Source organism: Uncinocarpus reesii, genomic scaffold, assembly GCF_000003515.1.
Source record: "Uncinocarpus reesii 1704 scaffold_1 genomic scaffold, whole genome shotgun sequence".
Lineage (NCBI taxonomy): Eukaryota > Fungi > Ascomycota > Eurotiomycetes > Onygenales > Onygenaceae > Uncinocarpus > Uncinocarpus reesii.
In genome coordinates this window covers 1,687,634-1,699,150 of record NW_003052500.1, presented here as the reverse complement: position 1 = coordinate 1,699,150, position 11,517 = coordinate 1,687,634, and the positions used below count along the sequence as shown (strand labels likewise).

Below are 11,517 nucleotides of genomic sequence, written 5' to 3'. Positions count from 1 at the left end.
ATAGGCCATTTACATCCTGGTCGCAGGAAGTCCTCTATAGGTATATAAATCCGATTTACCCATATCCCAACCATTTTCCATGGGATTGGTTTTATGTAAAAACGGCCCCAGAAATCAGCCTTGTTGCATGTTCTCATATTAAATTCTCTCGCCCCCAACTTGAACAAAATTCAGTGTGAATGTCCTGGGGCCAATTTCAGACGGCATTTAAAAAGTCGAGCTTGGCGCAGTGAGAGGACAAAAATCTCAAAACCATAGTTAAACCCTTCTATCACAGAGTTATTGTTGGGACGATAGAGGTATCTACTTACTCCGCCCATTCAGTCCGCAAATCATGTTTATGAGCAATCCTCTGGTCGATGCCGCGCCGCAAGCTATGCCTAATATCTCATTTGACCAGTTCATCATCTTTGGTGATTCGATCACACAAGGGGCGTCATCTCAGAGGGCTGGGTTTGCCTTTCAGCCCGCACTGCAGGATGGTATGCTAACCAGCTTCATCTTTAATAAAAACTTGGAAAACAGAGGGCTTAAAAGTCTGTAGATTATGTTAGGCGTCTCGATGTCGTCAATCGTGGCTTCAGGTAAGTATTATCTACTGAGAGAAATAGCTTAAGATCCTCGCGATGCCGATCTATATTCTGATACAAGTAACTAGCGGCTATTCATCCCCTCAGGGCCTGGTAATGCTCGACCAATTTTTTCCGCCTGTCGAGCGAGACAAAGTTCGACTCATGGTATAACTTTTGCTGCCTCGATTCCCAACCATTTGCTATAATCCTGACCTTATTTTTGCAGACTGTCTTTTTTGGCGCCAACGACGCCGTACTACCCCCTTACAAGCAACACGTCCCGCTACAGACGTATCGGCAGAGTTTGCGGGATATTGTCACCCATGAAGCGGTGCGTTCGCATAAGACTAAAGTCCTTTTGCTCACGCCACCACCAGTCAACGAGTATCAGTTCGAAGTGCTCGATGGGACGAGCGGCCCTGCTGCTCCCATGCGAAGTGCCGAAAACACTAAATTATACGCAGATGCCTGCCGGGAGGTGGGAAGATCGCTAGGCATTCCCCTGGTCGACATCTGGACTGCGTTTATGAAGGAGGCCGGCTGGGTTGAGGGAGAGCCTTTGGCAGGATCGAAGAAAGCGCAGCCGAATCAAAAACTTGCTGCACTTCTCTCAGATGGTATGTTAAGCCCCCCAAAACAATATTACGTGCATTGGCAGCACGTTGTTATTTGAAAATGTACTTAGTCAATTTGGCAGGTCTTCATTTAAGCCCAGCAGGCTACAAGATCATGTATCAGAAGACGATGGAAGTGATCCGTGCAAAATATCCCGAAGAAGCACCAGAAAATTTGCCCATGCTATTTCCACCATGGGACAAGGCTCCCTATCACAAAACCTGCACATAGATGTTAACTTGGATGCAAATTTGCGTGTAGGGCAGGTAGCAGAGGCAAAGAAAACAGTGGCTTCGGCATATCATATTTCTCCAATATGATAAACTGCGTTTGCGTTACAGCGCTGGAGTTGTCACATTGTCCCAACAAGCGCAGGCTGCGCAGACCCTGATAGACTGGTCTGTTTTTTATATTATTGTAATCTATGGAATGGTTCTCATTGAATACTTCATTCACAAGGTCACTTTTGATTGGAGTGAGGAACATCAAGGTCACAGAGTACATAAGTAATATGACAATGTTACTGAAGGACGTAACATTTCTGATAGATAAGCAAGTCGACTCTGGATTGAACCAAACAAGCATAAAATTGAGCAATCTCAACCGCTTTGGAAGTAGCAGGAGTCTCCCAAAGAGCGGCATTCCTAGAGTCTGCTCATGCATAAGTACCGCTTCACATCAAGCCAGTAGCCGCATCCAAACGCACGCTGTATCTGCCTAGGGTTCTCTGTTTTCAAGGAAGGAGTTGAGGCTCTTTTTTGGTTTTTATAAATGCAATGCACTTCAGAACGGCTAGGTAGAAAGCTGAATTAATTCTCGATGGTGCTAACCTCCGTCCCACCGTAATCTTCGATATAGGCTACCACTGTCATTCGACAGCGGCCAACCAGTGGTGGAGTTTATACCGCCTTTGCAGGCATTCAAGTCAGAATGCTCTGCATATGGGCGCAAGGGACTCATGAAATCGACAAATGATATTAGTGGCCCCGATACGCTAGGCTACCAGGCGGACGTTGGATTGAATGAGTCAACGGATGCTGTGGCGCGGCCGCCAGTATGTCCTGATTCAATCGATGAGAGACACAAGCAGAGCCTCTTGAGGCATCTTCATCCGCTGTCACCTGTGGCCCGTCAATTCTTCAACCATTCCGAACCCAGGGTTCAACAGGCACAATGTTTTGCCAAAGGTCACGTCGGGTTGCTTGATAAGGAGGCATCCAAGGCTGGATTGAGCGCCAGGATCAGCCTTGTAGATGCCAGGCCATCATCTTGAGTCATAGTCTCAACCGGCCTATTTGCAAAGGGAGAGCACATCAGGATCAAAAGAAATCAACAAGGGGATCTTTGGCATGCCACGCTAAACCCAACTGGTTCAAGGCTCGATTTCTCCGTCGTGATCGACCAACTTTGAGGAAGAGAGACAGAGAGAAGCATCATCAACATTTCACCACAATAACTACAGCAGACAGGATCTTTGCCTTCCACAGCATCCCCTCCCTACCTTCTGCTAGCTAGAGTAAACCAGCACAGTTTTGTTTTTAATGAAAAGAATCCTGCTGATTTTGTTCAGCGATTCTTTGTCCCCGTATTAGTTATCTTACTGGAAGTTCGCCCACCTCCAAACCAATTCTTCGTCCGCACGTCAAAGAAAACCCCAACTGAAACTGCCTTCCATCTCATCGCCTGAACAGCGGACATTATTCTCTAACAGCACCGCCTGCCCTCAAGAAGGCTTCTCCCGTGCCTCCCACGCTCACACTGGGCCTATCTCCCCGCCTTATTGCCCGTATCGATATCGACTTTCAACAGTTTCTCCCCGCCTCTCGCAACCTAGAACAACAGTCCATATCACTTTCTCGGATCTTCTAAGCGATATAGGACCTGAGTTTACGTCAAGCCTCTCTAAACGTCCCCCCAGCGATACGACCTTGAATTTACATGATCAAATTGGCGGCGCGGAGAACGACAGGCTGATTCTATTTCTTGTTTCAGTCTGGGTGGGCGGGGGCCTGCAGGCCATCTCGCGAGGCTCAGTGGGAATTTGTGAAACTCGCTGGTGAAGACTGAGGCGACTTCGCAGAGCTCGCTAGTAGTGTGACGAGCTTACGAACCTGGACTTGAAAGGCTGGTTTCACACCTGGCATTTCGAGAGACGCATATCGAATGGTTACCGTGGAAGCGTGCAACCGTTTACTCGTATAAGTCTCTCGTTTTATAATTGGGGGATCTTCTTGGTGTGGCGAGCAGCTGGTGATGGATGCGCAGTTTCCCTTTGCGTCAAGAGAGGATATCTGGCGCGTACATGAGGAAGTCAAGGATCTCTACGCAACCCAGTTGGAACACGGAGAAAGGATTGCAAAGTTAGAGCGGCGCAGGGAAGATGATGCCCGCATGAAAAGTCTTTGGGGCCCATTTTCTCCGTACGCTTCTACTGGCAGCAATCCTCCAATTCAAGGCAAGTCAATCGCTACCACAATCAGCATGGCAATTTCTGACCAACGCATCTCTCGTCCAGAATCCACGTATAGTCCTCCTGCCGAGCCGTTCAAGGGGTTCGACCAAGGGCATCAGCATACTGCCGCCAGCAATATTGTCTTAGAGACCGAAGAGGATACTAGACGAGGCGCTTCGAGGGCAAATAGTGTTCGGTTCGACGAAAGCTCCATGCACGGGTATTACAATCACGCCAATCGGTCAGCGAGTGAGCTGCCTCCTGTGAGAACTGGAAGTGGACAGGGAAGCCATCCGCTCACCGAACGCTCACTCTCCCACCGGTCAGACGGCAACAAGAGCTCGTCCGGTCAGTCTCATCGCACGTTCAGCCTAGGCTTGGATACTGCCAAAGCCAACGGATCTACAACAGCTACAACCATGACTCCGCCTCCAGGGCTTTTCATTTTGGGTCCAGTTCCTTGCATCATTCGATGCTGGCTTACAACCCATTTCTCGAATGACTCTTTACTCTACGCAGCGATTTGCAGTGGGTCGTACTCTTCGGCTATCACCTACCGTATGATCCAAAAGTTGGGGCTTGAGGATGAGATGGCAGAAAATGATGGTTTGCGGATCATCAAGCTACCCATGTACTTTCCAGAAGCTAGCATCTATCAGCCATCGTCCCGTGCTGGAAGCCCTGCTCCACACCTGCCCGCCGTCACTGTACAGTTTACTGTTCGCGAGACACTTCCAGCCGACGACAGGTCTATCCAGATCTTCATCGGTAGCGATGTTCTGCGTCTCAATAACGCAGATATCTTGTTCTCTCAAGACAAAATGCTCATTTTAGATGATGAACGAAATAGAATCTCGGTCCCACTTGTCCGTCCCGAAAACCAGGAGGTCTTTAAGACACTGTCAACCGGCCCACGGTCGTATCCCGTTCCGATTTATGGCATGAACGGCGGTGAACGTATCCATACCCTGGAGCACGAAGATGTTGAGTCCGGAACAGGAAGTAAGCCCAGCAGTCCAGCTCCACAGGCTAAACCAAACCAGTTCGCCCTGCCTTTCCGAAAATTGAACGACACCGTCGATGCGCCATCAAGGCGCTCCGCCCATTTCGCGGAGACCGCTGAGGAACACAGCCCTCCTCAAACACACCCCAGGTCTATCGCAAACGATAAAACGGGTGAAAGATCCTCTAAGTCTGAGGGAACGGGTGTGTGGGGTCCTTGGAGGCGAGATCAACCAACCCAGAAAAGTGAACCAGGGCCTTATTTGGCTGCATATCACCGGAATGTTAAAAGCCGTAATATGAAAGTGCTGAAACCATCCAAACCGGTTTCACGCCAAGTATCCGGTGCGGAAGCAACACCCGCTCGACCTTCAGATCGTGGAGCTGAGCATGGCGACGGAAAACCTGACAACGCATGGAACAAGACTCGAAGCTCGAATCCAGTTGGTGGTGCCTCAGCATTTGGCTGGCTTAATACCAAGACAGAATCTAATAACACCGATTAGTTGATTTACCACGCCAACCATTGCTGCATGATCACTGAATCAAAAATACCTTCACTGACCCTAGTGTGGCTCTGAAGTTTTAACCACATTATGCTTGCTCTGATTGTTTCTAGGCGTGCCTGAGAAGGCTATTCGTTTGGAACTATGCTGTGATTTTGCATGACTTTATGTTTGTGGCGGGAGGAATTGTCTGCTCATACCAATGTCTTCCCCTCCAGCTGGAAGATGCTGGAGGATATATAGCACCACATGAGGGAATGGTGGTGTAGGTAGCTTCTATGACTGGCCTGATGAGGAATAATCATCCAGGCTGAATGAATGAAGAAATGAAAAATGCCCTGTCATTAGGAATGTCCCTTTGTGCAGTTGAATTAATGCGACAGCAAATGATACAAACAGAACAAACAACACAAACGTTCCCCGCACTATTCCCCACATTCCCCAACTCCGATGCCTAGGCTGAATTGTTCGGTATCACAACAATCGCCCCCTTGTCACCTCTTTCTCGTCTCTTCAAGGTTAACCTCCATTTCTTCTATTTGAAGTAACATGCAATCGGGAAGACTACCAATCTCTTCATTATTCGCTTCCAAGAGCAGAGTCCAATACCGAGCTTTGAATTCAATTACAAGTCGAACTATGGCAACGTCAAAGAATACCCGGATAAGTGAGTGCTCTCGAGTTTGTCGTTAACAAAGCTTGGACATGGCTGTTTTAACAAGTTAATACTAATCTGCGATTGTGCAGAGAATCCGGCTCTCTTGTGCGTATTTATCAACCAGCATCAATCTCAAAATGCGCTGTGTTTCACACGTGCCTCTACCGCGGTCTAACGAAGAATTGCGATAATAGTGTTTGTGATATACAGGAACGGTTTAGGCCTATTATCTATGAATTCCCAAAAATGTGAGTCGTTTTCCTCGAAGTAGACTGTCTTAAAACTTAATTGCTCACACTTCCCCCGTCAAACATCAGGGTATCATCCTCCCTCAAAATCCTACGAGCCTGCAAGCCACTTGGTATCCCTATCTACGTGACGACTCAAAACCGCGCCCGCCTTGGTAACACCATATCCGAATTCGCTCCCTACCTTGACCCCGCCACCTCTAACGTCCGCGCCGACTTCGATAAGACGCTCTTCTCAATGGTGATCCCGGAGATTAAAGCTCTTCTCCCCAGTACCATAGCCACGGGTGGTAACCAAGAGGCTCTCGACGTCATTCTGATTGGGATCGAGTCCCACGTGTGTGTTTTGCAGACGACATTGGATTTGCTAGCGCTGGGACATAGGGTGTACCTGGTCTGGGATGCTGTGAGTAGCTGTAATGCTGAGGAGAGGAATGTGGCGCTGGCGAGGTTGAGGGATGCGGGCGCAATTGTGACGACGAGCGAGAGTATATTGTTTGAGGTGATGGGGGACTCGAAGAGGGCGGAGTTCAGGGAGATTAGCAAGCTGGTAAAAGAAACTGGTGAGGATACGAAGAGAGCTTTGGGCGCGTTTTGTGCAAAAATGTAGAAAGCATCGCTACGGGTATCATGAGTGCCTACTTCAGAAATTACTACACGGAGAACTTGTTTTCAAACCTCTTGGTATACAGTAATTTCCAAAAGCGACCTCGTTGTGCAGATCAATGTCAAACTTTTCAGGGCTGTTTTATTCCATTTTCGTTAATCGTATTAAGCAAAAGAAGCATTTTATCTGAGCACAGGTGCGTTGCCTCTACTGAAAGATCTGAACGCGGGTCGTGGAGATGAGAACCTGACGCCCGAATTCAATCTCTTTGTTAAATTTTAGGTCCCTACGAGCCATTGCTCTTGCGATCGACTTTCAATACAACAAATTTCGCACGGTCTTTGATCCAATTCTTTTTCACGTCAGCTTTTGTCGCTTCCCGCAGAGCATACAACTCATCCAGGAGCGCAGGAACGAATGTTCCTGGCCCGTGAACATGCTCTTTCGAAGCAGCATTCTCCGCTGCAATTTCAAACATCAGGACTCCCGCGAGAACGGCGAGTAGTTTGTCAGTGCGCTCCACTGCAAGGAAAGCTGCCGCGACGAGGCCAATCACGCAGCCAGTCTACGGGGATTAAATAAGATGTTAGTCGGTAAGCCGGTGAAAAGAAGGGTTTTCTCAGAGCTTACGCCGGTGATTTGGCCGAGATAGGGGTGCCCATTGCTTATAGCAATAGTACGTATGCCATCACTAAGGAAGTCGACCGGTCCTGTCATGAGGACAATGTTTCCTACATATCCTCCGTTAGTAACGCTACTGCTTAGTGATGAACGTTCTATGGGGTGCGTTTCGTGTAGCAATAGAACGATAGGCCACGGCTGCAACGCTATGCCTGACTTTCATAGCTAAGAATAGAATAGGGAGAAAAGGTAGGAAGCTCACTCTCTCTGCTTGCAAGGTCTTGGACCATTGCAACTTTCTCCTTTGGACCTAGGGTGCTTGGACCGCTGTCGACACCAATCTGTCTCGTGGGAGACTGCCCGTAAATCGCCTTGATCTCGCCTTCGTTACCTTTGATGAGATCAAAATACCCTCCGGCCATGAGAGCCTTAACCATATTTTGGCGAACATCAGTCGCGCCACCTCCAACCGGATCCAAAACCACCGGATTGCCGCGTCGATTGTACACCTCCATCGCCTGAAGGTAATTCTTTTCACTGTCCGCATTGAGGGTGCCCATGTTGATTAGCAGTGAGCCGCCAGCATTAGCGAGATCATCAGCTTCAGCCCCGTAAGGGGACATAATAGGTGAAGCACCACTATGGACGTCACAGAATCAGATTATGAACCGAAAGAGGGAAATATTCCAGAGTGCCAAAGGGCTCACATTTGCAAGGAAACATTAGCCGCAAAGTTGGCGACCACATAATTGATCATACTGTGGACTAGAGGCATGTCGGTTGCAACTTTTTGCACCGTGTGGATGGCGTTATCTAGAAAGTAGCCCAATTCATCCTTGCGGAGCTCGGGTGGCATCGTCGCAAACGGAGGGTTTTTAGTGATAGCTTTGGCAAGAATAGCGGCGGCTTTCTGAGGTTCTGAGGCTGCCATAACCGCACTGACAATAGCAATGCCATCTAAACCTTTCCTCAACGCTTGGGACTGGTAGATTACCCTCTGAGCATTTCCTAGATTGATACCACCAATGGCGACGGTACCGATTCTTCTGCTAGAAGTCGATAGAAACTCCAGGATTTGTTTCACGCCAGAGTACCGATGATAGACTTGGTATCGGTTTCCTAAGATGATCAGTTTCAGCAAGTCTCGAGGGTACTGATCCGAGACGCGTACGTGCTGTGCAAACAGTGCGATACGAGATATGCCCTCTCGACAGCACTGTGCTCTTGACAGAGCATACAGTCGCGCGATATAGTGTCTCGTAGTAGCTTGCGCGCGCTCGATTGTCTGCAAATGATAGCCTCATATGAACGATAGGTGCGCAATCAACCCATGTCATCCTGCCTAGATGACTCCTCAGCGCCTACGCAAGGCCACATCACTCTATCATTGATAATCAATGGAATGTTATGGGCTCTGGTTATCTTGTGCAGTGTTGCAGCTGTCTCAATAAGAGCGCCTGTGTCTGCATGCTTGTCCCTATACTGAACAATTGTGACCCCTATTTGCAAAGCATGGGTGTGAGCATCTTCCTTTCCTTTAAGACGAAAACATTGTTTCATCGGATCTCTTACCCCCCTTGGCTGCCTGCTCAACAACAGCACAGAGATCTCTATCACCCAGAATCTTTGGGGTAGAATCTGTCACAAGATAGAGCGATAAATCTATGGGCATCTTTTCTGTATTATACAGTTTCCAAAGTAGGAATCATGAATTGGTAGTGGTGTAAAAGATGATGTTTTCAGTGAATTTGAGGTGCTAGAAGAAGGGCACACACAGGGCTAGAGAAGGCTGAAAGAGACACTAAGGAAAATAGTGCCGACGAGTCAGCGAAAGTCACAAACTAGCACCAATTAGGGCAGTGGACATTTAGATCTCAAAAGAGGGACATGAATCCCAGTCAGGGTGGAAGCTGCGCTACCTAGGAAGATCATGCACCAGGAGTTCCAACAAAGACAGCTGCAACCTTGATGCATAGATGGAAGAAGATCAATACATACAATTGAGAGATTAGCTAGTACAATCTCGCTTTCACATTGAGATGCATGGAACTTGCAGGGAGGAAAGGAGAGCCACTTCCGCTGCACTTTTCACAAATGGGCCAAGAAATCTCTAAAGAACGAGTAAGTAAGAAGAAAAAATCAAGTAACCAGGAGAATCAAGAATCCCCCTACCATAAGGCAATGAGCGTGAAGTAATATCGCAACCCAAAGGGTGTACACGACTTTCCGATGACCCCGTTTAAGCCCAAGTATCCAACTGGAAGAAAGAGGAAATGTAGAGCTCCAATTGAAATAAAATCTATTCAAGCCTCTAAATAACCGCCAGTGAAAAGAGCGTAAATAGCACTCACCAGCAATTGACACTGGATTTTCTCATCGTTTTGCTTCCCCTCAAAAGACTTGACGTTGAATAAGCTCGTTCCCTTAGATAAGATAAACTTCGATAATCTTATCAATCAGCCTGCCACGTGCCGCCATGCTGCACGTGATCTCGGCTCTCGGCTCCAGCTGCCGTTTTGCGCGCTTTGTTTCAATGATTAGATAAGCAGAAGAAATCTCTTCGTTTTTAATACCGTTTCGTCGATACGGCGTCGTAAAAATAGATTACGAATTCAACGACATCTCTTCCTCGTCCACTTCCTCCACTTCTTTCTCTTTCTTCCTCGCATCAAACCAATTTTGGTCCCCAACTGCATCAACATCTCATCGAACAAGCCCTGGTTTTTATTCCTGATCGTCTTCCAAAACCACTTTATTCTACTGGCGAAGTCTTGTGTTGTTTAGCCAGATTACTTCTGCCTACCGAACCTCGCAGAGAGATCGTTTGGCTGTCTCATCTCCCAGAAGCCGCCGAGCAAATTCGAGCGACTGTCTATGTATTCGCCCTACGTCAACGCTTTCGAACACCACCTGCCGCTCAAGCTGCAACCTTTTCGCCCTGTGCGAAAACCTTGTAGTTACCATTCTAGATCTTGTGGCTGAGAATTGCTCCCCACGTCGCCAACCGAACCCTTCTCCTTAGAAAAGGGAATTTCACTGTCTCCCGCAATATCCTAGATTGTCCGCCATCTCTACTACGCATGTCTTGTAGTAGCAGCCGCACTCTGGCTCTTCATTTTCCCGGTGTTCCTCGTTCCTTGCCTCCGCAGTCGATTGCTCTCTAAGACTTATCTCAACCCATCCACCCAACATGGCTACTGTCAACATTCGTCGGGTAAGTTGTATGCCATTTGGTCGTCCTCCGGACAAAGTACTCTACTGACGGCTCATTGCTCATACAGGACGTTTCCGATCCCTTCTATCGTTATAAAATGGAACGTCTACAAGCCAAAATCGAAGGCAAAGGCAACGGTATCAAGACTGTAGTTGTCAACTTGAACTCTGTCGCCCAGGCGCTTGGTCGTCCTCCAGCGTGTAAGTCTTCTAAGCATTCCCACAGGTCACAATTTATCCGTCTAACATCAAATAGATTTGATCAAATACTTTGGATTCGAACTTGGCGCGCAAGCCAACCCAAAACCGACCGACGACCGTTGGATTATCAACGGTGCCCACGACGCTGGCAAACTTCAGGACTACTTGGACGGATTCATTTCCAGATTCGTCCTGTGCAAGAAATGCAAGAACCCTGAAACAACCGTTGTTATAAAAGACACTCGTATCCTTTTGGACTGCAAAGCTTGTGGTGAACGCTCCGAGGTCGATGGCCGCCTCAAACTTAGCGGCTTTGTTCTGAAGAACCAGCCAAAGAAGGGAAAGAAAGACAAGTCAACCAAGAAAACCCGACGTGAGAGGAACAAGGAAAAGGCAGAAAACGGAGAAAATGGAGAAACCAACGGAAGCCCGGGAGACAGCCCTTCCGAGGGAGATGAGAACGGTGACGTGGAAGTGGGAGCCCATAGTGACGACGAATTCACACGTCGAATTAATGCCGAAGCTAAAGAAATCGAGCAAGACGATGAGATTGATGACGATCAATGGGCCGTTGACGTCTCCGAAGAAGCCGTCAAGGCTCGTGCTAAGGAGCTACCCGACGATCTCAAACGCTCGCTTGTTTTCGAGGATGAAGATTGAGGCGAAGGCGAAAATGGTGGCACTAATGGCTATGATCAGCTTGGCAGCTGGCTCGTTAGCGAAGCTGGACAATCTGGAAAAGGCGTCTCGAATGTCAGCGATGTGATATCTATGTGAAGGCTAAAGAGCTGGCATCGAATCGAAGCACAAAACCCTTACAGT

At 48.1% G+C, this 11,517-nt stretch overlaps 4 protein-coding genes across 4 annotated transcripts in view; 3 read left to right on the top strand and 1 right to left on the bottom strand.

The window, feature by feature from the left end:
• Positions 1-626: 626 nt before the first annotated feature.
• On the top strand, positions 627-1,418 carry UREG_00765 (uncharacterized protein; the record flags this gene model as incomplete). The annotated part of the gene is made up of 3 exons (XM_002541205.1): positions 627-737; positions 799-1,189; positions 1,270-1,418. 3 exons carry the CDS (start codon positions 627-629, stop codon positions 1,416-1,418), a joined length of 651 nt encoding a protein of 216 aa, XP_002541251.1.
• A 2,022-nt stretch (positions 1,419-3,440) lies between these two features.
• Positions 3,441-5,147, top strand: UREG_00764 (uncharacterized protein; the record flags this gene model as incomplete). Its single annotated transcript, XM_002541204.1, has 1 exon — positions 3,441-5,147. The coding sequence occupies one exon, from the start codon at positions 3,441-3,443 to the stop codon at positions 5,145-5,147; it is 1,707 nt and encodes a 568-aa protein (XP_002541250.1).
• A 1,799-nt stretch (positions 5,148-6,946) lies between these two features.
• UREG_00763 (uncharacterized protein) lies at positions 6,947-8,953 on the bottom strand (the record flags this gene model as incomplete). Its single annotated transcript, XM_002541203.1, has 6 exons — positions 6,947-7,225; positions 7,291-7,391; positions 7,544-7,920; positions 7,989-8,400; positions 8,610-8,780; positions 8,854-8,953. The coding sequence occupies 6 exons, from the start codon at positions 8,951-8,953 to the stop codon at positions 6,947-6,949; spliced, it is 1,440 nt and encodes a 479-aa protein (XP_002541249.1).
• Positions 8,954-10,471: 1,518 nt separating this feature from the next.
• The window catches only part of UREG_00762 (uncharacterized protein), a gene marked incomplete at both ends in the record, with an annotated part of 1,475 nt that continues 429 nt past the window's right edge, over positions 10,472-11,517 (top strand). The window contains 3 exons of the mRNA XM_002541202.1: positions 10,472-10,495; positions 10,563-10,695; positions 10,751-11,334. Of these exons, the coding sequence (XP_002541248.1) occupies positions 10,472-10,495; positions 10,563-10,695; positions 10,751-11,334 (741 nt within the window). The remainder of the gene's footprint in view (positions 10,496-10,562; positions 10,696-10,750; positions 11,335-11,517) is intronic.